We start from the raw sequence: 21,368 nt of genomic DNA, 5'->3' as shown, positions 1-21,368 counted from the left end.
ACTTGCACATAGACTCTGATGGCAAAATGTATTTTAAAAGGGTGTATTTTTGGCATAAATTTGAACAGTATACATCACGATCCCACAGCAACAACTCAATTTTAAAAAGTGCAGTCCCAAAAAAAAAAAGATACGGATATGTTACACAGTGAACTGTCAAGGCCCTTTTACAGCGGCCGATAATCTGCCGGTGCAGCGAGCGCCGATCAACGAGACATCGTTGTTACTCTAATCGCTCGTCCTCATACATTATTATTATTGTCGGCAGCGCGTCCCCCTGTTTACACAGGAGATGTGCTGCCGACAATGATAATATTTCACTTCTTTAAAACAATACGACCTGCAGATGATCCAGCGTTTGCTCATTCATCTGCTGATCGCTGCCCTGTTTACACGGCTATTATCAGGAACGAGCCTTATATGAACGCTTGCCTGCCCGATAATCGGCCAGTGTAAAACCCCCTTCAATGTAAGGGTATGTTCACACGGCAGCGTCCGTTACGTCTGAAATTACGGTGCTGTTTTCAGGAGAAAACAGCACCGTAATTTCAGCCGTAATGGCATGTGCAGGCGTCTTTCGCTGCATCCATTATGGACGTAATTGGAGCTGTTTTTCCATGGAGTCCATGGAAAACGGCTCCATTTACGTCTGAAGAAGTGACATGCACTTCTTTGAAGCGGGCGTCTTTTTTACGCGCCGCCTATTGACAGCGGCGCGTAATCTAATGAATGGGCAGATGTTTGCCGACGCTTTTGAGCCGCATTTTCTGACGTAATTCGGGGCTAAAACGCCCGAATTACGTCCATAAATAGTGTGTGTGAACCCAGCCTAACTCATTTGGGCATAACCTTCTCATGGGCCCCTTATTTGCTGCAGAGGCTAGCTCTATGGTATGCACGCCTTTGACAAGATACAATAGGAGAGAGACCTGCTCACAAGAGCTTACAATCTATTCTTATCAAGACTTCTTCTGTGCAATGTTACAGTCCTGACACAGACAATAAGAATAAAAAAAACGTTCACATCAGTATTCATGTTCCGTCGTAGTTTTCTGTCGGTGGAACCCATCAACGGAAAGGCAAACGGAAACTATAACTTTACGTTTACGATTAAATTTTTTTAACGGAATCAATAGCGCAGTCGACAACGGAACCGTTACGGAATGGCAAGAAACGTAAACCATTAGCAACGGAAACATTACCATTGAAATCTATGGTAATGAAAACTACGATGGAACCCACCAACGGAAAGTGAACGTTGATGTTAAAACGGCTGTCACACGGACGCGTGTATTTCAATGGGGCTGCTCACACGGCCGCTGTTTCAACGGACCATGCGAAGGGTCCGTTGAAAAATAGAACATGTCCTATTTTCTTCTGTTTTCACAGATCCCTCCATAGACTCAAGTCTATGGGGATCCATGAAAACAGCCGTTTTTCACGTCCGAGTTCGCACTCGTGTGAATGTGGCCTTGGTATGTGAGTGCTTGTCTGTATTCCTACATAAGCACATGCTATCTCCTGGGGAAGCGTACTCATTGTGTCCTGTTGCTTGGACACTGCATTGTGATGTTAATTACAAAGCGATCAGCTGCCCCGTGGCAGGGGAGGGGAGGGTGACATTTACCAGTCAGCAAGCTCATGCCTATCAAATTGCGCTCTAATGATCACCAGCCAGCTCAGTTCTTGGGGTAAATATATATATATACTGACACCGGACCTTAAAGATTTTCTGGATTTCAGTTCTGGTATTATTTCTTTTGTTGCTTCAGTTTAATTTGGTGTGATTGCTCCTGGTGTCAGGTAATATCTCTTCTTGCAGGACACTAAACACTATGTCAGCTTATCACTGGGAGGCGAGGAGGAGGCAGCATGTTCTGGACAGGAGAAGATCCAATCTTGAGAAAACGGTGAGTGATCGGCTCTTGTCATTGATACGATTTGTATCATTTTATGTTATTACAAATAAACAGAAAATTGTAGCCAACAGTAACACCATGCATTACATAAACAGTGAAGGAACAATAATGTAACATGATATAGCTTGATGTTTAATGGTGTAAACTGTGGCTAGACGACTTTAGTGTGCCGTGTCCCTGTATATTTGAAGTTGCACCCATAAAAATACATTGGGGTTGATTTATCAAAGCGATTACACCAATTTTCAGGCAGAATTGCATTAAAAATAATGGCGTTTATAACGCCGCTCACCCCCCATTCATTTTTTATGACAACCTTGGCATGTTTGTAACTGTCAGAAAAAGTTTTTTTTGTATTTACTATGACCAAAAAAAAAGTTGAAATGTGGTGGCGAATTACACAAGGTATTCCTCAGTTGATGTGTGTGACTCACAACCATCATGCAACTGTCAAGCTCTTAGCACACGATCGTATTACGACTCTACAGACCCATAATAAAACACCCTATAGAATTCTATGGGCGCCTACTGTACCCATATGAAGGCATACACAGGTTTTTAGTGTAGGATTCAGTATGAATCCGACAGAAAAAAATGGTGGCATGCTCCATTGCGTGGTGTATTATGGAGCTATCCTCCATTGTTTCTAGCAGAGAATTTCTCCGTATTATGGCACTGTACAGAAGCACCGGCTCTGTAGTAATGGGACTCTGTGTGCCTTAGTAAATGCTCCTGGCTAACAGCTCGGTCATGTGGATGACACCTAAGGCTGGGGCTCCACAGCGATTTACCACATGCAATGAAATCTCGCGATAAATCGCACTGCAAAGCTGCATGTGATAAGTACATCACGATTTTAGGCAATTTCGCATTGCAAATAATTGCATGTGAAAAATCACATGCAATTTTACATGAAAATTTCTGCAATTTAGTGGAGAAGCCTTCTTTTTGCAGGTAAAAATATTAAAATCGCAATAGACAAAATATCACATTTCAGCCTAAAATGATCGCATTAGTGCAATAATCATTAAGTCGGCATGGAGCTTTGGCTTTATGGGGTGAATGAGAACCATGGCAGTAGCTCACCTGTCACAAGACCTTTCCCATTCATTTCTATTGAAGTGTGACTTGTACATGATTCCAGTCATACCACTAACCTGAGTTCATACCACAAAGTTGGCATACAAAGGGATATTAGGGTCAATTCTGATGATAACACTATATTGATGGACTGCCCTTTAAGTAGTCCCGTCATTTATTTGTAATTTATGATGTTTTACCATCTCACAACGAAAGTTTCACTAAAAGACTGTAACAAACCAACAGTACTGGACTGGGGTACTCCAGACCCACCAGAAGAGATAAATCTAAAAGGACTCACCTTCACCCATATCTTCCTGACGCCTTATTCTAGAGGGCCACAATAAAGTAATTCAAATTTGAATAATGAGAGGGGTTTTCCAACCAGCACATTGAAGAATCCTTACAGGTGCCACTGGAATGGGACAGACCTGCAGCATCAGTCACAGCCTGTACAGACAAGCCGCTGTGCTAGAGTAAACATTGAAGGAAATGTGGCGCTCACAGGAGGAACTCTCCTCAACCAAGTGCTATTCAGTACCACCCAAAAATGCTTATATAAACCCGACAAATATATAGTTTTATGTCACAAGCATGAGCTTTAGTGCAGCACACATTACACAAAATGTGGGTACCGCTAATAATTTATTACATCTACCTGGTCTGCCTACTGCATCAATTTTTTTTGAAGTACCAGTTAAAGATACAAAAAAAATAACACTTTCTGCCGCCGATTGAACCTCGCCGTATTGTTGTAATAATTAATTTATGGTATTCTGGGTATGAGCGCCAATCACTGCACTTAGATTAGTCATGCCATTCTGAGTGAAGGAACAATGATGGGGAATGAAATTACAAGCCTTGTCACTTTCAGTCATTGTTCCAATATAGCACCTACCGGCTCAGCAAACAAGGCGCAGTGACATACAATACAACAAGAACACATCACCGGCAGCTCCAAGAACTATGCTGGGCACTTTTAATAAGTACAAATCTCAATAGGATTCATACTTCATCATCACTTGCAATATTCTTGGTAAAAAATTCAATTGTAGTTCTTGCTAACATTTGTGCATTGCTCTGTAGAATGTGTGTGTGTGTGTGTGTGTGTGTATATATATATATATATATATATATATATATATATATATATATATATATATATATATAAAATGTAAATCAACAGCATTGGCTGACCTATGAAAGGAAGTGGCCTCCGTCTTTAAAAAGTATTATGTATGGGTATATAGCGGTTAGGGTCAAAGATTAAAAAGTGGCCCCCTCTGGTACAGGTTAACACCTCCACACCCCTGACTATCTAGGACAGGAGGATTTTTGCTCAATTGTCCCCAATCTCCTTTCCATGATTCTTTAGTTAATTTATTACACCATTGTGTGCTACTGTTTATTGTCCATGGAGAGGGGATGGGGCAAATCTGGGCTGGCCCCTTCTCTCCAGGGGCCCCATTGCTGCTGTATAGGCTGCGTCTATGGTTGATTTGCCCCTGTGTAAAGTAAGCTGTTCTCTGTGTAAAAATGATGTTTAGCCAATTCTTAGTTATTGGTTGGGGGACAACCAAAATGGCCTCCATTACAGCGCCCACCGGGCTTTTCTAGAACCCTGAATGGAAAATCGACATAACTAGACAATAATATCAGCAGATCTACCATGAAGGGAATGACAATAAATCAGTATTTAAAGGGGTTTTTCAAAGATTATAACAAAACAAAAAAAAAGCTTTTAGTATAGCTTGCACGGCTGAAGTGTCATTGATAGTGAATTCTCCTCAGTGGGCCGTGATTGGCTGGCCTGCTCATATGACATGTTGCCTATATGACGCGTTATCGTGTAAACAGTGCTGCAGCGGGGGACCCAGACAGCATCCAGGAAGGGGTGAGGAATCCTGAAGTTTAAAATTTTTTTAAAAGTAGAACCCCCTTTTAACCACACGGTAGTAAGAAAGCTGAAAACAATATGTAGTGATGTTATCCAAGAGTATAACACATAAACTATGGAACTGTAGTGGCAAAAATAGTTATTCTGTACTGGCCATTGCTGCGTTGTACCCAATGTTTACAATGTATGGAACTGAATGTGGGCGGGACTGAAATGTGATTGACAGCTCTGCTATTAGATCCTGTTGTGCCACAGTCCGGCGTTAGGAGATAAATGCCCACAGTGTGAATACTATGTACAATAGAAAGCTTATTTTTTAATCTTCATGATAGCTGATATTAGGTCCAGCCTAAAGAGTGTGCGACTTGTGATGTCGCTCAGGGCACATCACACGTTCCTACTGATGAGGGCGCCACTGGCCCTGATGGTCTGGGCACCAGAAGTTGCACCCTTGACCCACACTCGGTGGCTGAAACTGGAAAGGCAGCTGCACAGGACGATGTTACATTTCCTAGTTTATTTGGGCAATGTATGGTATGGTTATATGTACACTGTATTATTGTATTATCTGGGCACTCTATGGTGGTACACCCTAAGAGGGTGACATCAATAGAAGGTACTGCACATGATACTATACAACCTAAGGCCGGCCCTAGCTGTCTTTTAAGCTTTATAGGGGCCTGTTCACATCTGCGTTGGAGGCTCCATCACAGCATGTCACAAATCTGGCATGCTGCGCTATTGATTCCAGTAAAACCACAGACACCCGTTAAAATCAATGGGTTCCGTCGGTCGCGGATGGTCTGTTGCACAATGGAACCAGCGCTTCCCGTATTATCAGTGTTCTGCTCCTCTGACGGAAACACCAACGCAGGTGTGAACAGGCCCTTAGTTAGTAAACCATTATTAGTCTTATTATTGTATGTGATATGTTATTTCATATTTTACTTTTCTTGTATGTATATGTGAGATATGACAGACAATGATTTTATTTAGCAGCAGGAAAACACTGTCCAGCCGCCACTAGATTCCTGCAAACCAGTGAAAATTGCTGGTGAGCTCAACAAAAGAATTGCAGGTAAGGAAACCTTATAACTTCCAGCACAGAATGTTGCTTAGGACCATCAAGATCAATATTAATAACAGAAGAAACCATGTATTGGTTTTTGCAGCAGATAAGAACTGTAAGCACTGCTGCCAGGGGACCTACCACCCACCGACAACCTACGATGAGGATTACTCAGAAAAGATGCAAAGCCGATATGATGTGAGTATAATACCTGAGCGCAACCAGAATAGTGTCACCAGCTCATTTATAATGCTCTGCCACGTAAGACCAAGGATAAGGGTAGTGATGCATTCTGTGCTACTGTTATCTGATATGGGTACGTAGTGACCCTCTCATATAACAAGGATGGTAAATGCAGACAGAAAATAACTATTAATGACTCCTATTGTTCTGTGTATGTGGCCAGAATCTGATCAAACACATAGGATGCAATGGAGCCCGAGATATTGAGATGGGCAGAGGGATCTTGTCCAACTCCATAAACATGGCAATCTGGGAATGAGATTTTGGGGGAGACCTGATCCATTGAAGATTAATATTAAAGACCAAATCAGCGAAATTTTGCCACTTTGCAAATTGACAACCATATAATGAATGGAACAATAAAAAAAAGTCACCTGAGAATCCCATAAGGGCCGGTGTGGCATTCAAATGACTTTCCACTCTACCTATATGCAAGTGGATATAACTGGGGCAGCAATGTCAGGAGCTATTCATGCTACAATAAAAACTCAGAACAACACTTGCTATTCAACCACTGGATCCAATGTCAGCCATGTGTCACCATATATCTCCCAGAGGAACAAAAAATCAGGCACGTTGAAATCCAAGACGTCGGGTACTGTAACTGTCAGGCTGAACCCATATACATTAGATCGTCTGACAATCCTACAGAAATCGGTGAGTTCGGCCAACTTGAAACGAACGTGCATGGCAGCTTACGGGCGGGTTTAATCTTATGAAATTATTTTAGGTGGGTATTAGGGGCTGTTAAATACAAATTATTGTCTAAGGACACATTGTCTCTAAACGATAGCTCCCCCATCCCTCCCTTGTATTGCTTAGGCCCTGTTCACATCACATTTTTATCCTACGTTTCCTGACATACGTGCTAAATTAGTCCATAGGTGTTGATTAGCCTGATGGAGACCAAAAGTGTATCCGCTTGGCCTCCATTAAGCTGGTATACATTAGTATACCTTTAGTATAAAGGATATAATAGCGTAGCAGAGTACGCTATTCCATCCAGCCAGATCCTGCAAAAAAAAACAACTTATACTATGTGGTATACATTTTTCTAACACGGGAGCCCATGGGTGACATATGCCACTGGTATATGTTTAACGTATATGTCATGAGCTTTTCAATATCCTTTCATGACGTTTACATTAAACAGATACCATTATAGTATATGGGCGACAGATAAGGTAAATGGATGCTTGATAGTGGCATCTGTCACCCATAGACTATAATGGTAACTGTTAAATAGACACGTCATGAACTTTCATGACCCCAGTTCAGTATCGGTTTAATAGATACCATTAAAGTCTACAGTGACGGACGGTACTCTTAGTCATCCGTCACAGCCTATGTCTAAAGAGTCTCTGTCACCAGTTTAATCCTTTTCTATCTCCTACCTAATCTAATAAACGCTTTGATGTAGATAACTACTGTTTCGTAATCATCCCCTGGCATCGTCTCCAGCCGTGCCAGGATGATTATCCTCCTCAGCAGCAATCCTGGCACGGCCTGAGGCGATGTCTGGTCATTCTCCCGTCGCTCCGGTGAAGGAAATGCGGGAGGAAGTCACGTCATAGCGTGATCTCGCGAGATCACGCTGTGCTGTGAATAAAGCTGAGCATGAATGAAGAGAAGTATATGACGCTTATTGGTCAGCGTCATACACTTTTCTTTACAATGCCCACTTGGTGAAATGAAAAAATGCCCCAGTTGGGCATTTAGAAAATGTTTTCATAAATCTAAAAATGATCAGAACTTTGTCAATAATAAACAAAACAAAACAGAAGTTATGAGCATCAAAGCGTTTATTAGATTAGGTAGGAGATAGAAGTTATAAACTGGTGACAGAGCCTCTTTAACGTTTACTGTCAAGAAATTATTCCCAACATATATGTCAAATATACGCATAAACGAGATGTGAACATAGCCTTATATTTTCAGTGTAAAAATAAATAAAAAGCTGTGTCCGACCCCCTATTTTCTCACCAATCTAAGTTTTCTGTGTGTACTATCATAGGGGTCTTGGCATGATCTGGGCTTACCCCTCTTGATGAAATCTATATAAATAAATATATGATACTATAAGGCTAGATTCACACGAGCGTGGGGACATACGGACATGAAAAATGTGTTTTTTCACGTCCGAGGTACCCACGTGCGGATCCCGTTTTCACGGATTACCATAGACTTGAGCCTATGGAGGGATCTGGGAACACGGAACAAAATAGTATGGGGAACGAGCATTCACTTGAATGCTGGTTCCCGATCATTGGTCTGTGTAAACAGGGCAACGATCAGCCGATTAACGAATAAACATGCTGCCGACATGATAGACATGTATGGGAAAGAGCGGTCGTAGGAACTTGTGCTCGTCCCCATACATTACTGATAATAGCTCCTTGTGAAAGGAGCAAACAAGGGCAAATCAACAAGATGCCTCATTGATCGGCGCTCATTGTTACGACCTAAATGGGCCAATGTAAAAAAAGTGTTAGTTATCAGAATATTCCACCGAATGCCAGAGACAGCAAAGTCCTCCTCAAACTGTACATATCTGGGTTTATCGAGCTCAAAGGCTCCCCGTCTTATTCTTCGAACCCAACTCCGTCCTCATGTCATATTTCCTCTATCACTTTGTCAGTTTACTAAAAAGTGTTGTTGGTTTGGATGTGCAATGAAAGGGTTTAAAGCGGCCACTGCTGCGATAGATTCCCAAGAATATAGAGAACATTTTCTCCATTGAAAAAAGGACGGTGGCAGTGGTGGTGGCAGGCAGGCATACTCACAGGCGCCTTCATTGTGACATGCCACTGTGCCGAGTCTTAGGAGGAGGTTCTACTATAACTTGGCTGCTAGTTATGTAAAACATAATAAATCCAACCTGCCTGGAAAACAACCACAAAGTATCAGGACCCCCTCGGACTCAGGGGCAGCCCCCATACACTTTTGAAATCTGCATGTTTGGCTAATTTTTAAAGTGCACAATGCAAAAATGTGAACTAGGCTTTAAAGCGGCTCTTCACTAAAGAAGCTTCCAGCCAGTGAAGAACAAGATAAGTACGAGCAAAAGATGGAGAAGGTTCATGCCAAGAAGAGCTAGACAGGGAGTAGCTGCTGTGCAATTCAAGCTTCTGGAGCCACATTGCAGGTCCAGATAATATGTGTTTTCCGTATGATCTAACACAATGCTATTTCCTTACAGTCTGTGCAGTATAACCAGCAGTGGTGAAGATTGAAGACCGGATCTGCACCATTTTTTATGTTCGTAGAAGACACAAACTTATTGAATTCTGCACATCCTACATAAGCCATAAATAAACTACGATCTGGATTACATGGAGTAATATGATAAGATTCCTGATTTCTGTGGGATGGTTCTGTGAGATGGCTGGGATTTCCTGATAGGGGCATAGTTTACTGAAATGCAGGAGTTAAAGGGTTTGTCCACTACTGAACAACTGATGACCTATCCATCGACATCCAGACCCCGCACGGTTAAGCCGCTCCGGCTGCCTCCGAGCACCGAACGTCCATGCCAGAAGTAGCTGGCCCCGGCCACTGAATACCAGCTTAGCTGCAGTACTGTATTCAAGTGAATAGGAGAACGGCAGCACGGCCGCTATGCTATGTACGGAGCCAACTGCTTCCGGCTCCGTACATCGCATAATGGACCATAGCATCCGGTGCCCGGAGGTAGCCGGAGTGGCATAACGGTGCAGGGTCCGGGTGTTGAACCCGACCATTGATATACCCGGTGGATCACTTGTTCAGTAGTGGATAACCGCTTTAACTGCAGATCAGGTTTGGCATGAGTGGATTGGGGGTAAAGATCAGAGCATGGTTAGGTTGGTCTTAGCATTGGGATGTATAAAAACATCGACTTATTAAATTCTATGGGACACGATTGTACCACCATATGCCTCTGATATCATACGATGGCATATGGAGGTTTCTTTTCAGTGTGATTCATACAGAATCTGTCAGAAAAAAAAACGTGGCAAGCTGCATTGAACGTCATATTGAGGAGATATTCTTCCCTAGAAGCATTGACATACAAAGGCACCATATGGCGGCACACAGAGTGGCTACTGCTCTGTAGTACAAAGCTATAGAGACTCTATATGCCTCCATACAGGCTCTGTGTATATGGCTCTACCATGTTAATGACGCATTAGGAGAACATTTCTGGTCCCACTTTGTGGGTTCAATTGTAGTCACAAAGCACCAGTTATCTCATCTTAAAATATCTGATTACTAAATCCTTGCTTAAGGCCTGTTCAATACTACTAATAAGAAATCACGGAGGAGCAGTATTATCCCATTGCATCTGAGCAGAAAGGTAAACATGCATGAATTGGAGATATTTCACATTTCTATGTATATACGATCAGTTTAGTCAATAATCAACAATATTTTTGCCTTTCATTAAAGATATATTTTGTTCATTTAGATTGAGGTAGATATGAACAATAATCACTTGACCACTATCAGATGTGGCCAGTTCTGTAAACCACATGCATGCACATATATATTTATTGGTAGAATTAATTGGGAATTAACAACAAATGGAACGGTGGACGTGCAAATAAATTCTTCAGCAGCTCATTATCACCAACTATGTCCATATAAATGTGTAGTCAACACTTGTTATGTATTATAATCTATGACCACTAGATGGCAGCAAATAACCACTAGTATAAATACAGTATAAGACAATAAGGCCTCATGCACACGACCGTAGTGTTTTTCTGGTCCGCAAATTCCAGGACCGTGTTCCGTGAAATGTCCTCCGCAGTTCATCCGTATGTAATCCGCAGTTCATCCGTATGTAATCCGCAAAATGCGGATAAAAAAAAAAAAGCCTAGGTAAAACAGGATGACGACAGTACTCATTCCCGGTCGTTGCCTAGCAACACTTCCGCAAATCCGCAAACTGCGGTTGACACACAGAGGTGTACCCGCATTTTCCACTGGCCCATTGACTTCTATGGGCATGTCCGCATCGAATTTGCGGGCCGTAATAAGACATGTCCTGAGTTTCTGCGGCACGGATTTGCGGACATGCGGAGACCCGTGAAAACACGGATAGTGTGTATGGGCCCATAGAAATTAATGGGTCCGCAATTCTCCCGTGGATTTGCAGGGGAATTGCGGACGCAAAAACACGTTCGTGTGCATGGGGCCTAAAAGTGAAACACGTAGAATGTAAATCAAAGTAATGAGCAAACAAATGCAAAGCCACATTTATTGCCACATCTGTAGCCATTTTAGTGTGCATTTTAACTCCCCTAAACACTATTCGCAGCATTCCATGGTTTAGTTTTCAAATCTATATTGACATTTCGACTTGCTGTGTTGGTGTGATATAGTATAAGTGCATAAAATACACATGTCCCTTTCAGACGCTTTGTCTCTTACATGGGGCATCAAGCACAAGCATACCTCCCAACTTTTAGGCATCACAAAGAGGGACAACCGATGCGGCTCGCGTATCGCGGTGCGGAAATTGTTTTCTTTTAAGCCATGCCTCTAATCCCACCCAATCCCGCCCATACACACCCGGTTCAGCCGACACTGTATCATGTTCCCATAGTGTCTCCTACACAGTATAATGCCAAATAGCTGCCCCTACAAGGTATAATGCCCTCTAGCTGCCACCATACAGTATAATGCCCCCATAGATGCACCCATACAGTATAAAGCCAACACAGATGACCCTATACAGTATAATACCCACACAGATGCCCCCATGCTGTATAATGCGCAAAAAAAATCCCCCATACAGCATAATGCCCAATAGCTGCGCCATGCAGTATAATGCCCACATAGCTGCCCCATACAGTATAATGCCCCCATACAGTATAATGCCCCCCATAGCTGCCTCATACAGTATAGTGCCTCATAGCTGCCCCATACAGCTTAATGCTCCCAAAGCTGCTCTTATACAGCATAATTCCCCCATAGCTGCCCCCATATAGTATAAAGCCCCCTAGATGCCCTTATACAGTATATTGCCCCATTAGCTGCCCCTAGTGTCAGTGACCACATATAAAGTGACAGAACCCCTATATAGAGCCACAGTATCCATGCAGATAGCGCCACCCTCCCTGTAGATATTGCTACAGCGGAAACCCCAGCGAGAGCATAGGCCAAGGATTCCGCTCCTAGAGGGAAGCCCTGACGTCACTGTCTATATATGGACAGTAACGTCAGTGGCTACTCCTTGAGCGGAATGCCCGTTGACACTCTTGCGGGGGATTCCAGGAGGATCAGGGGTTTCCTCTAGGAGCAGATTCCCCGGCCAGATCATCGGCAATGGGGATTCCGCTCAAGGAGTAGCAGTTGACGTCACTGTCCATATTTGGACAGTGACGTCAAGGGCTTCCCCGAGCACAGTGCTGTGCTTGGGGAGTCCTCGGCGAGCGGAGGAGCTCCCTCTGCTCCTCCGCTCTGAACTAATTCTGAAGCAGGGAACTGACGATTCAACTGTATCTGTGTCCTGAGGACGCAGATACAGTTGACAGCGGGACATACCCCGCGCTGGACACTGCCCGGAATCTGGGACTGTCCTGTTGAATCCAGGACGGTTGGGAGGTATTCTTCAAGGCATCCTACATACTACATGTAGGCATATATATTTTGTAGCAAATGGAAAGAAGAAAAAGAAGGCTGGCACCGCTCTAATTCAAGCACAATAGAGTCTCTGCATGAAAATCCTTACTGGCTTGAAAAACATGGAATAAGCTGCCAAATTGTTGCCCACGGGGTGCTCATCGATGGAAACTGCACACTTGAAAATATAGAAGATAGAAATTTGAGGCACTCACCGTTAGTGGCAATAAATAGATTTATTGAAAATGATCTTGGTCTGTTTGGTGTGGAGAAACCTACAGCCGTTTCAGGCTACATGCGCTTTTTCAAGGCACTATATATATATTTTGTAGGCCTCATACCAGCACTAGTAATGACACCCATGGGAGTCATGTATGGTAATACGGGTGTATATACTGAATTATGTAGTATGAAGGATGCTCTAAGGCTTACAGGAACAGTTCTGATTACCGCCCTCTGCTGAGGACCAGGTGCCCATCAGTGCCGGTCTATAAAATGATTTTCCCATTAATCTGGTTTCTTGCTTTTTTTTCTTGAAAACATTCTGTTCTCCTAGCTAAAAATTTCCAAATGTTCTTCACTTACCTACTAGCCTTCGGATGCAAGCTGTGACCCATACCACCCAACTTTCAAGTATCACAAAGAGGGACAACCAGGGGCATTTATTTTTCTTTTAAACTATGCCTCTAATCCCACCCAATCCCCGCCCATAGACACCCGGTTCAGCCCACACATTATAATGTACCCATAGTGTCTCCCACACAGAATAATGCCCCAATAGATGCACCCATATAGTAAAGAGCCCACACAGATTCTCCCATGCAGTTTAATGCCCAAACAAATTCCCCTATACAGCATAATGCCCAACAGCTGCCCCATACAGCATAATGCCTCCATAGCTGCCCCATACAGTATATTGCCCCCTAGCTGCCCCATACAGTAGAATGCCCCCCATAGCTGCCTTCTACAGTATAATGCCCCATAGCTGCCCCCAAACAGCTTAATGCCCCAAAAGCTTCCCACATACAGCATAATGGCCCCAGAGCTGCCCACATACAGTATAATGCCCATAACTGTCCTTATAGGGTATAATGCCACATAGCTGCCCCATAAGGTATAATGCCCCTATAGCTTCCTCCATATAGTATAATGCCCCCATAGCTGCCCCATACAGTATAATTCCCCTTAGCTACCTTCATACAGTATAATGTCCCCACAGCTTCCCCATATAGTATAATGCCCCTATAGCTTCCCCTATACAATATAATGCCACCTTAGATGCCCCCATACAGTATAATGCCCCCTTAGCGACCCCTAGTGCCAGTGCCCACATATAAAGTGTCAGTGCCCACGTATATAGTGCCACAGTGCCCATGTAGATAGCGCCAGTGTCCCCTGTAGATAGTTCCCTTATATACTGCCACAGTGCCCATGTAGTTAGTGCCACACCCCATTGAAGATAGCGCCACCATCCCTGTAGATAGCACTACCCCCCCTTCCCGAAGATAGTGCCATAGGGACTCGCTAAAAGCGCAATCCCCAGCCAGAGCATAGGCCGGTAATTCCGCTCCTAGATGAAACTCCTGATGTCACTGTCCGTATATACTAACCTTTGGATGTAAGTGGTGACCCATACCTCCCAACTTTCAAGTGTCACACAGAGGGACAACCAGGGACAATTTTTGTTATTTTAAGCCAAGCCTCTAATCTCACTCAATACACACCCGGTTCAGCCCACACATTATAATGCTCCCATAGTGCCTCCCACATAGTATAATTCCCCCATAGCTGCCACCATACAGTATAATGCCCCCATAGCTGCCACCATACAGTATAATGCTCCCATAGATACCATAGATGCACCCATACAGTATAAAGTCCACACAGATTCTCCCTTGCAGTATAATGCCCACACAGATGCATCCATGCAGTATAATGCCCAAACAAATTCCCCTATACAGCATAATGCCCAATAGCTGCCCCTATACAGCATAATGCCCCCATAGCTGCCCCATACAGTACAATGCCCCCATAGCTGCCCCCAAATGGCCTAATGCCCCCAAAGCTGTCCACATACAGCATAATGACCCCATAGCTGCCCTTATATAATATAATATAATGCCCCATAGCTGCCCCATTTAGTAGAATGCTCCCACAGCTGCCCCATACAGTATAATGCCCCTCTAGCCTCCCCCATACAGTATAATGATCCCTTAGCTGCCACCATACAGTATAATGCCCCCACAGCTCCCCATATAGTATAATTCCCCTATAGCTTCTCCCATACAGTATAATGCCACCTTAGATGCCCCCATACAGTATAATGCCCCTAGTGCCAGTGCCCACATATAAAGTGTCAGTGCCCACTTAGATAGTGCCACAGTGCCCATGTAGATAGCGCCAGTGTCCAATGTAGATAGTGCCCCTATATAGTGCCCTATATAGTGCCACAGTGCCCAGTGCCACTCCCCCATTGAAGATAGCGCCACGGTCCCTGTAGAAAGCGCTACCCTGCTTCCTGCACATAGCTCCATTGGAACTCCCTCTAGGAGCGGAATCCCCAGCCAAAGCATAGGCCGGTGATGCGGCTTCTAGATGGAACCCCTGATGTCACTGTCTATATATGGACAGTGACGTGAGTGGCTCCTCTAGAGCGGAATCTCTGTTGCGATGTCCATACATGGACAGTGACCTCAGGGGTTACCTCTAGAAGAGGAATTCCTGGCGAGAGCGTCTGCAACGGGAATTCCACTCCAGAGGAGCCACTGATGTCACTGTCCATATATGACGCAGATACAGTTGACAGCGGGACATACCCCCAGCCGTCTGGGACGGCGGGACAGTGCCCGGAATCCGAGACTATCCCGCTGAATCCGGGGTGGTTGGGAGGTATGTGTGACCCTCAATGCCCCTCTTTATAGGGGATCACAGTCATTGTGACATTATGCTCCTGTTCACACATGGCAGTATCTGCTCATAAAATGAATACCATTCTGATAAGCAACAGCCTTCAGTGTCATAGTGTACATTTGTGAACACCACTGCCTTCCACAAAAGGTCTTTACAACTATGGTACCAGCTATGAAAACTATGCAAATCTGAGGCAGAAATTAATGGGAATATTACTGAATTGCATGATTCCCTAATGTATTGATATTACTGGTCCCACTGGTCCAATCATCAATGAAGTACAGCACAATTTGATGAATCAGACACCTTTGCGGTCGTATGGAATAACGTAGTCTACTAGGCTATTCCATACCATACCTATATAAGATCAGTTCCCGCTTTGGCGGAGACGGCCTGTCCATGCATTACATAGCAGGTCGTTGCAGAGGACATATATGGCTTCACATGGCTTCCCCTGGAAATAACAGCAGATTGCCGGGGGTTAGAGAACTAGCTGATCGCCAGGCCGGCTTCTATTTATAAAAGGGGTTGTCCTCATGAGCTGGGCAGGCTTTTTCTATGTTTTGCTTTTCATCTCTCCATCGGACGAAGAGTGCAGCTCAGCAGGTTTAAGAAAATACTAAGAAGTAGGAAGTGCTGCTCCGGGGCGCACATCAACAGGAAACTGATTTATACAATTTCTTCAGAATCCTTGCAACTGTAAGTAGCAGCCTTGGAGGCATACGGCCCTGACAGAAATGTTGCACATACCTTCCAACCGTCCCGGATTCAGCGGGACAGTCCCGGATTCCGGGCGGTGTCCTTGTGTCCGGTGGTATGTCCCGGTGTCAACTGTATCAGGACGCAGATACAGTTGAACTCAATGCTGAAGCAAAGAACCATCAGCTTCTTGCTTCAGCATTTACTGTCCACTAGTAGAGGTCTCCCCGGGCACATCGCCACTTTAAGCACTGAGCCCGGGGAAGCCCTTGACATCACTGTCCATATATTAGCAGTTATGTCTGGGGCTACTCTTGGAGCGGAATCCCCAGCCAGAGCGTTGCCGATGCTCTTGCTGCGGATTCTGCTCCTGGAGAAGCCCCTGCGTCACTATCCATATATGGACAGTGACGTCAGTGGACACTGTGGCGCTATCTACATTGGCACTGTGTGTGGCACTATCTACATGGGCACTGTGGCACTATGTGGGCACTGGCACTAGGGGCAGCTAAGGGTGTATTTTACTGTATGGGGCTGCTAAGGCGCTATTTTACTGTACAGGGCAGCTATGGGGCAATATGTTGTATGGGGCAGCTATGGGGCATTTTACTGTATGGGGGAGTTTGTGTGGGCATTATACTGTATAGGGGCATCATACTCTGTGGGGGCAGCTATATGGCATTATACTGTGTGGGAGGCACTATGGGGTATTATACTAGCTGGGGGCCGGCTAAATGGGCTTTATACATGTCCTTCTCAATTAATTAGAATATCATCAAAAAGTTTATTTATTTCAGTAATTCAATTTAAAAAGTGAAACTCCTATATTATATAGAGTGATATATTTCCAGCGTTTTTTTTTCTTTTAATGTTGAAGATTATGGCTAACCGTTAATGAAAACTCCAAATTTAGTCTCTCAGTAAATTTGAATATTATATAAGCCCAATTTCAAAAATGATTTTACATACCGAAATGTTGTCCTACTGAAAAATATGTACAGTATCTGTCCTCAATACTTGGTCGGGGCTCCTTTTGCATGAATTACTGCATCAATGCGGCGTGGCATGGAGGTGATCAGCCTGTGGCACTGCTGAGGTGTTGTCAATGCGGCGTGGCATGAAGGCGATCAGCCTGTGGCACTGCTGAGGTGTTATCAATGCGGCGTGGCATGGAGGCGATCACCCTGTGGCACTGCTGAGGTGTTATGCAAGCCCAAGTTGCTTTGATAGCAGCCTACAGCTAGTCTGCATTGTAGGGTCTGGTGTCTCATCTTCCACTTGACAATACCCCATAGATTCTCTATAGGGTTTAGGTCAGGCGAGTTGGCTGGCCAATGAAGCACAGTGATACTGTGGTTTGTAAACCAGGTATTGATACTTTTGGCCATCACCAAACCATCACTGACTGTGGAAACTTCACACTGGACCGCAAGTAACTTGGATTGACGCCTCTCCACTCTTCCTCCAGACTCTGGGACCTTGATTTCCAAATGAAATGCAAACTTTACTTTCATCTGAAAACAGGACTTTGGACCACTGAGCAACAGACCAGTCTTTTTCTCCTTAGCCGCCCAGGTAAGACGCTTCTGGCATTGTCCAAGGAATGTGACAGTTCTAGCCCATGTCCTGGATATGTCCGTGTGGGGTGGCTCTTGAAGCACTGACTCCAGCCGCAGTCCACTCCTTGTGAATCTTCCCCAGATTCTTGAATGGCCTTTTCTTGACAATCCTTTCAAGACTGCGGTTATCCCTGTTGCTTGTGCACGTTTTTCTACCACACTTTTTCCTTCCTCTCAACTTTCCATTAATATGCTTGGATACAGCACTCTGTGAACAGCCAGCTTCTTTAGCAATGTCCTTTTGTGGCTTACCCTCCTTGTGGATGGTGTCAATGACTGTCTTCTGGACAACTGTCAAGTCAGCATCTTCCCCATGATTGTGTAGCCTACTGAACCAGACTGTTGGACCATTTAGAGGGTTAGGAAACCTTTACCTGTGTTTGGTGTTGATTACCTGATTAGAGTGTCACACCATGAGTCTACAATCTTGAACTTTTACCCAATATTCAAATTTTCTGAGAGACTAAATTTTGGGTTTTCATTAACTGTTAGCCATAATCTTCAACATCAAAAGAAAAAAATGCTGGAATTAGATCACTCTATGTGTAATGAATCTATATAATATATGAGTTTCACTTTTTGAATTGAAATACGGAAATAAATTAACTTTTTGATGATATTTTAATTCATTGAGAAGGGCCTGTACTGTGTGGGGTTCTATGGGGGCATTATATTGTGGTTAGGCACTATAGGAGAATGATACTGTGTGGGCTGGGTCGGGTGCGTATGGGTGGGGATTGGAAGGGATTAGAGGCTTAATTTAAAAGGAAAAAAAGTTGACCCACTTTGCGATACTTGAAAGTCGGGAGGTATGATGTTTCGGCAAAGATAGTACGAGAAAAGAGTTCTTGCAACATCGTGACTTTATTTGCCAATGGTGCTACCACTTTAGGCTGGATTCACACGAGCACATTACGTCCGTAATGGACGGAACGTATTTCGGCCGCAAGTCCCGGACTGAACACAGTGCAGGGAGCCGGGCTCCTAGCATCATAGTTATGTACGATGCTAGGATTCCCTGCCTCTCCATGGAACTACTGTCCTGTACTGAAAACATGATTACAGTACGGGACAGTTGTCTGGCAGCGAGGCAGGGACTCCTAGCGTCGTACATAACTGTGATGCTAGGAGCCCGGCTCCCTGCACTGTGTTCGGTCTGGGACTTCCGGCCGAAATACGTTCCGTCCATTACGGACTTAACATGGTCGTGTGAACCCAGCCTTAGAGCTTCCCAATATGAGAGGCTCTATTTCGGACACTGCTCTGGCAGGTGCGTATGATGGCTGGCTTGCCGTACGGTTGCAGACAGGGCCAAGGGCACTCCTGCCAGATGCAGGGGTTTTGTCTGCCTATTCAGGCCTGGTAGGCCACAAAATGCCTGACTGCCTGCTGTTTGTGGGCAGGCTCCTCTTGTATCTACCGCTGCTCACACGATCGGACACCATTTGTGGGGAGACTCGTGCTTGCAACTCACAATCCACTCCAGGACCTCTGCCACAGGCCTTATAATGTGCCGTCTCCTCTCCAACAGCTTTTCAAAGCTATGCATCAGCTTGCTCGACTCTCTTCTCTACCACAGAATGCAGCCCAGACACCGAACAAGTACTTGTCGTTTTATAGCGCATTTATACAGGTTTTTTTTACCCGAAACAATAGCGTAGTCAACTATGCTATTCTTTCCGCTAAAAAAAACCCTGAAACCTTACGGAATGGAAACAAACGGAAACCATTTTCAAAACTCGATCAAAATGTGTTCTTTCCATGATTTACAGAAAAAACTTTTGCTGTGAATTTGCCGCAATGTTAAAACCCAGCTTCTCAGGGCTCATGCATACATTGGTTAATTTCTTCAGTGTGCTATCGGTTTTCTTTAACGGATAGCACACTGACCTATTCATTTCTATGGTGCCATGCACACATCTGGTTTTTTTGCGGATCCGTGTGCCTAATCGGCAAAATTTAGGGCAGGTCCCATCCCTCTCGCCCATTCTAGTCTGGAGGTCCGTTGCAAAAATTGATCGCACATGGAAGCCATCTGTGTGTGGTCCATTTTTTTCGGATGTATAAATTGACAAGGATGTGTGCATGAGCGCTAAGAATGATAGGTATAACGTGGTTACTAAGAAGTGCCACAAGTGAAGGGATCGATTTGACTTTACTAAAAACTCACTTAAATAACAAAGCACAAAGGAGCAAGTAACAAAGCAGCAGCTATATAATATCTAGAGCAAGTGATGTCAATAGCTTCAGTGTTCACAAATGCTCATCCCTACATGAGGGATATACTAATAATATTAACTCCTTCCCAACATTCACCATATATATGGCAGAGGTCAGGGGTAAGTATGGAGCGGGCTCACGTGCTGAGTCTGCTCCGTGGGATCAGCGTGTCAGCTGTATGTTACAGCTGACACTTCATGGCAACAAGTGGGATCAATAGCAACTGTCGCATCTAAGCCGTAAGAACCAAGGGGGTGGTCCACTCTGATGTCCCATCGCAAACCCACACCCTTGACATTATCGCGGAGTGCCGATAGTGGTCATGGCAGCCTGGGGGCCTAATGAAGGTCTGCCATCTTTGTGTTTCTAATAAGCCCTGCCAGAGGCACCGCTTGATGGGAACCTGTAAAAATAATGATATACTGCAATTCATTAGTATCGCTGTATATCATGCAACCGATCCAACAATTGTGGATTCAAGACCTCTAGAGGGGCTAACAAAAAAAGAAATACGATTGAATTAACTTTTTTAATATATAAATAAAAATATATTAAAAATTTAAAAAAAACAAAATTTTCTGCCAAAAGATATGTAAGAGAAAAAAAACTAACATATCTGGTAACGCCGCGTCCGTAAGAGTCCAAACTATTACAATATAACATTATTTAACCCACACGGTGGTCGCAGTAAAAAGAATGAAAATGTAAAATGCCAGAATCACTGTTTTTTGGTCACCTCATCTCCCACAAAAAATGGAATAAAAAGTAATCAAAAAGTCTTATGTACCCCAAAATTTTACCAAAGCTACTGCTCGCCCGGCAAAAAATAAGCCCTCACATCACTTGATCGACGAAAAAATTAAAAAGTTATGGCTCTCAGAATATGGCGACACAAATTTCATTTTTAAAAATATGTTTTTTTCTGGTAAAATGAGTAAAATATAAAAAAACTATATAAGTTTGGTATCGCCGTAATCATATTCACCAGCAGAATAAAGTTAACATGTAATTTTCAATGCACTAAGAGCGCCCTAAAAGTGAAACCCAAAAAACAATGGAGGAATCACTGTTTTTTTCCCATTACACCCCACTAATAATTTTTT

The 21,368-nt window shown here is 43.8% G+C and overlaps 2 protein-coding genes across 5 annotated transcripts in view; both read left to right on the top strand.

The window, feature by feature from the left end:
* The window catches only part of RPL27 (ribosomal protein L27), a 397,834-nt gene that overhangs the window by 178,362 nt on the left and 198,104 nt on the right, over positions 1–21,368 (top strand). The window lies entirely within an intron of this gene.
* Positions 1,580–9,545, top strand: CCDC200 (coiled-coil domain containing 200). Of its 4 annotated transcripts, none has more exons than XM_075845688.1 (5): positions 1,580–1,691; positions 1,823–1,910; positions 5,896–5,974; positions 6,069–6,163; positions 9,408–9,545. In XM_075845688.1, exons 1-5 carry the CDS (start codon positions 1,642–1,644, stop codon positions 9,432–9,434), a joined length of 339 nt encoding a protein of 112 aa, XP_075701803.1. In that variant the 5' UTR covers positions 1,580–1,641; the 3' UTR covers positions 9,435–9,545. The 4 variants fall into 4 exon arrangements, with proteins under 4 accessions (XP_075701803.1, XP_075701802.1, XP_075701804.1 ...); XM_075845687.1 differs by having other exon boundaries at positions 5,893–5,974; XM_075845689.1 differs by having other exon boundaries at positions 1,804–1,910; positions 5,893–5,974.

Source organism: Rhinoderma darwinii, chromosome 13 (assembly GCF_050947455.1).
Source record: "Rhinoderma darwinii isolate aRhiDar2 chromosome 13, aRhiDar2.hap1, whole genome shotgun sequence".
Taxonomy (NCBI): Eukaryota; Metazoa; Chordata; class Amphibia; order Anura; family Rhinodermatidae; genus Rhinoderma; species Rhinoderma darwinii.
Note: the sequence above shows the minus strand (reverse complement) of the source record. Positions and strands in the feature narration are given on the sequence as shown.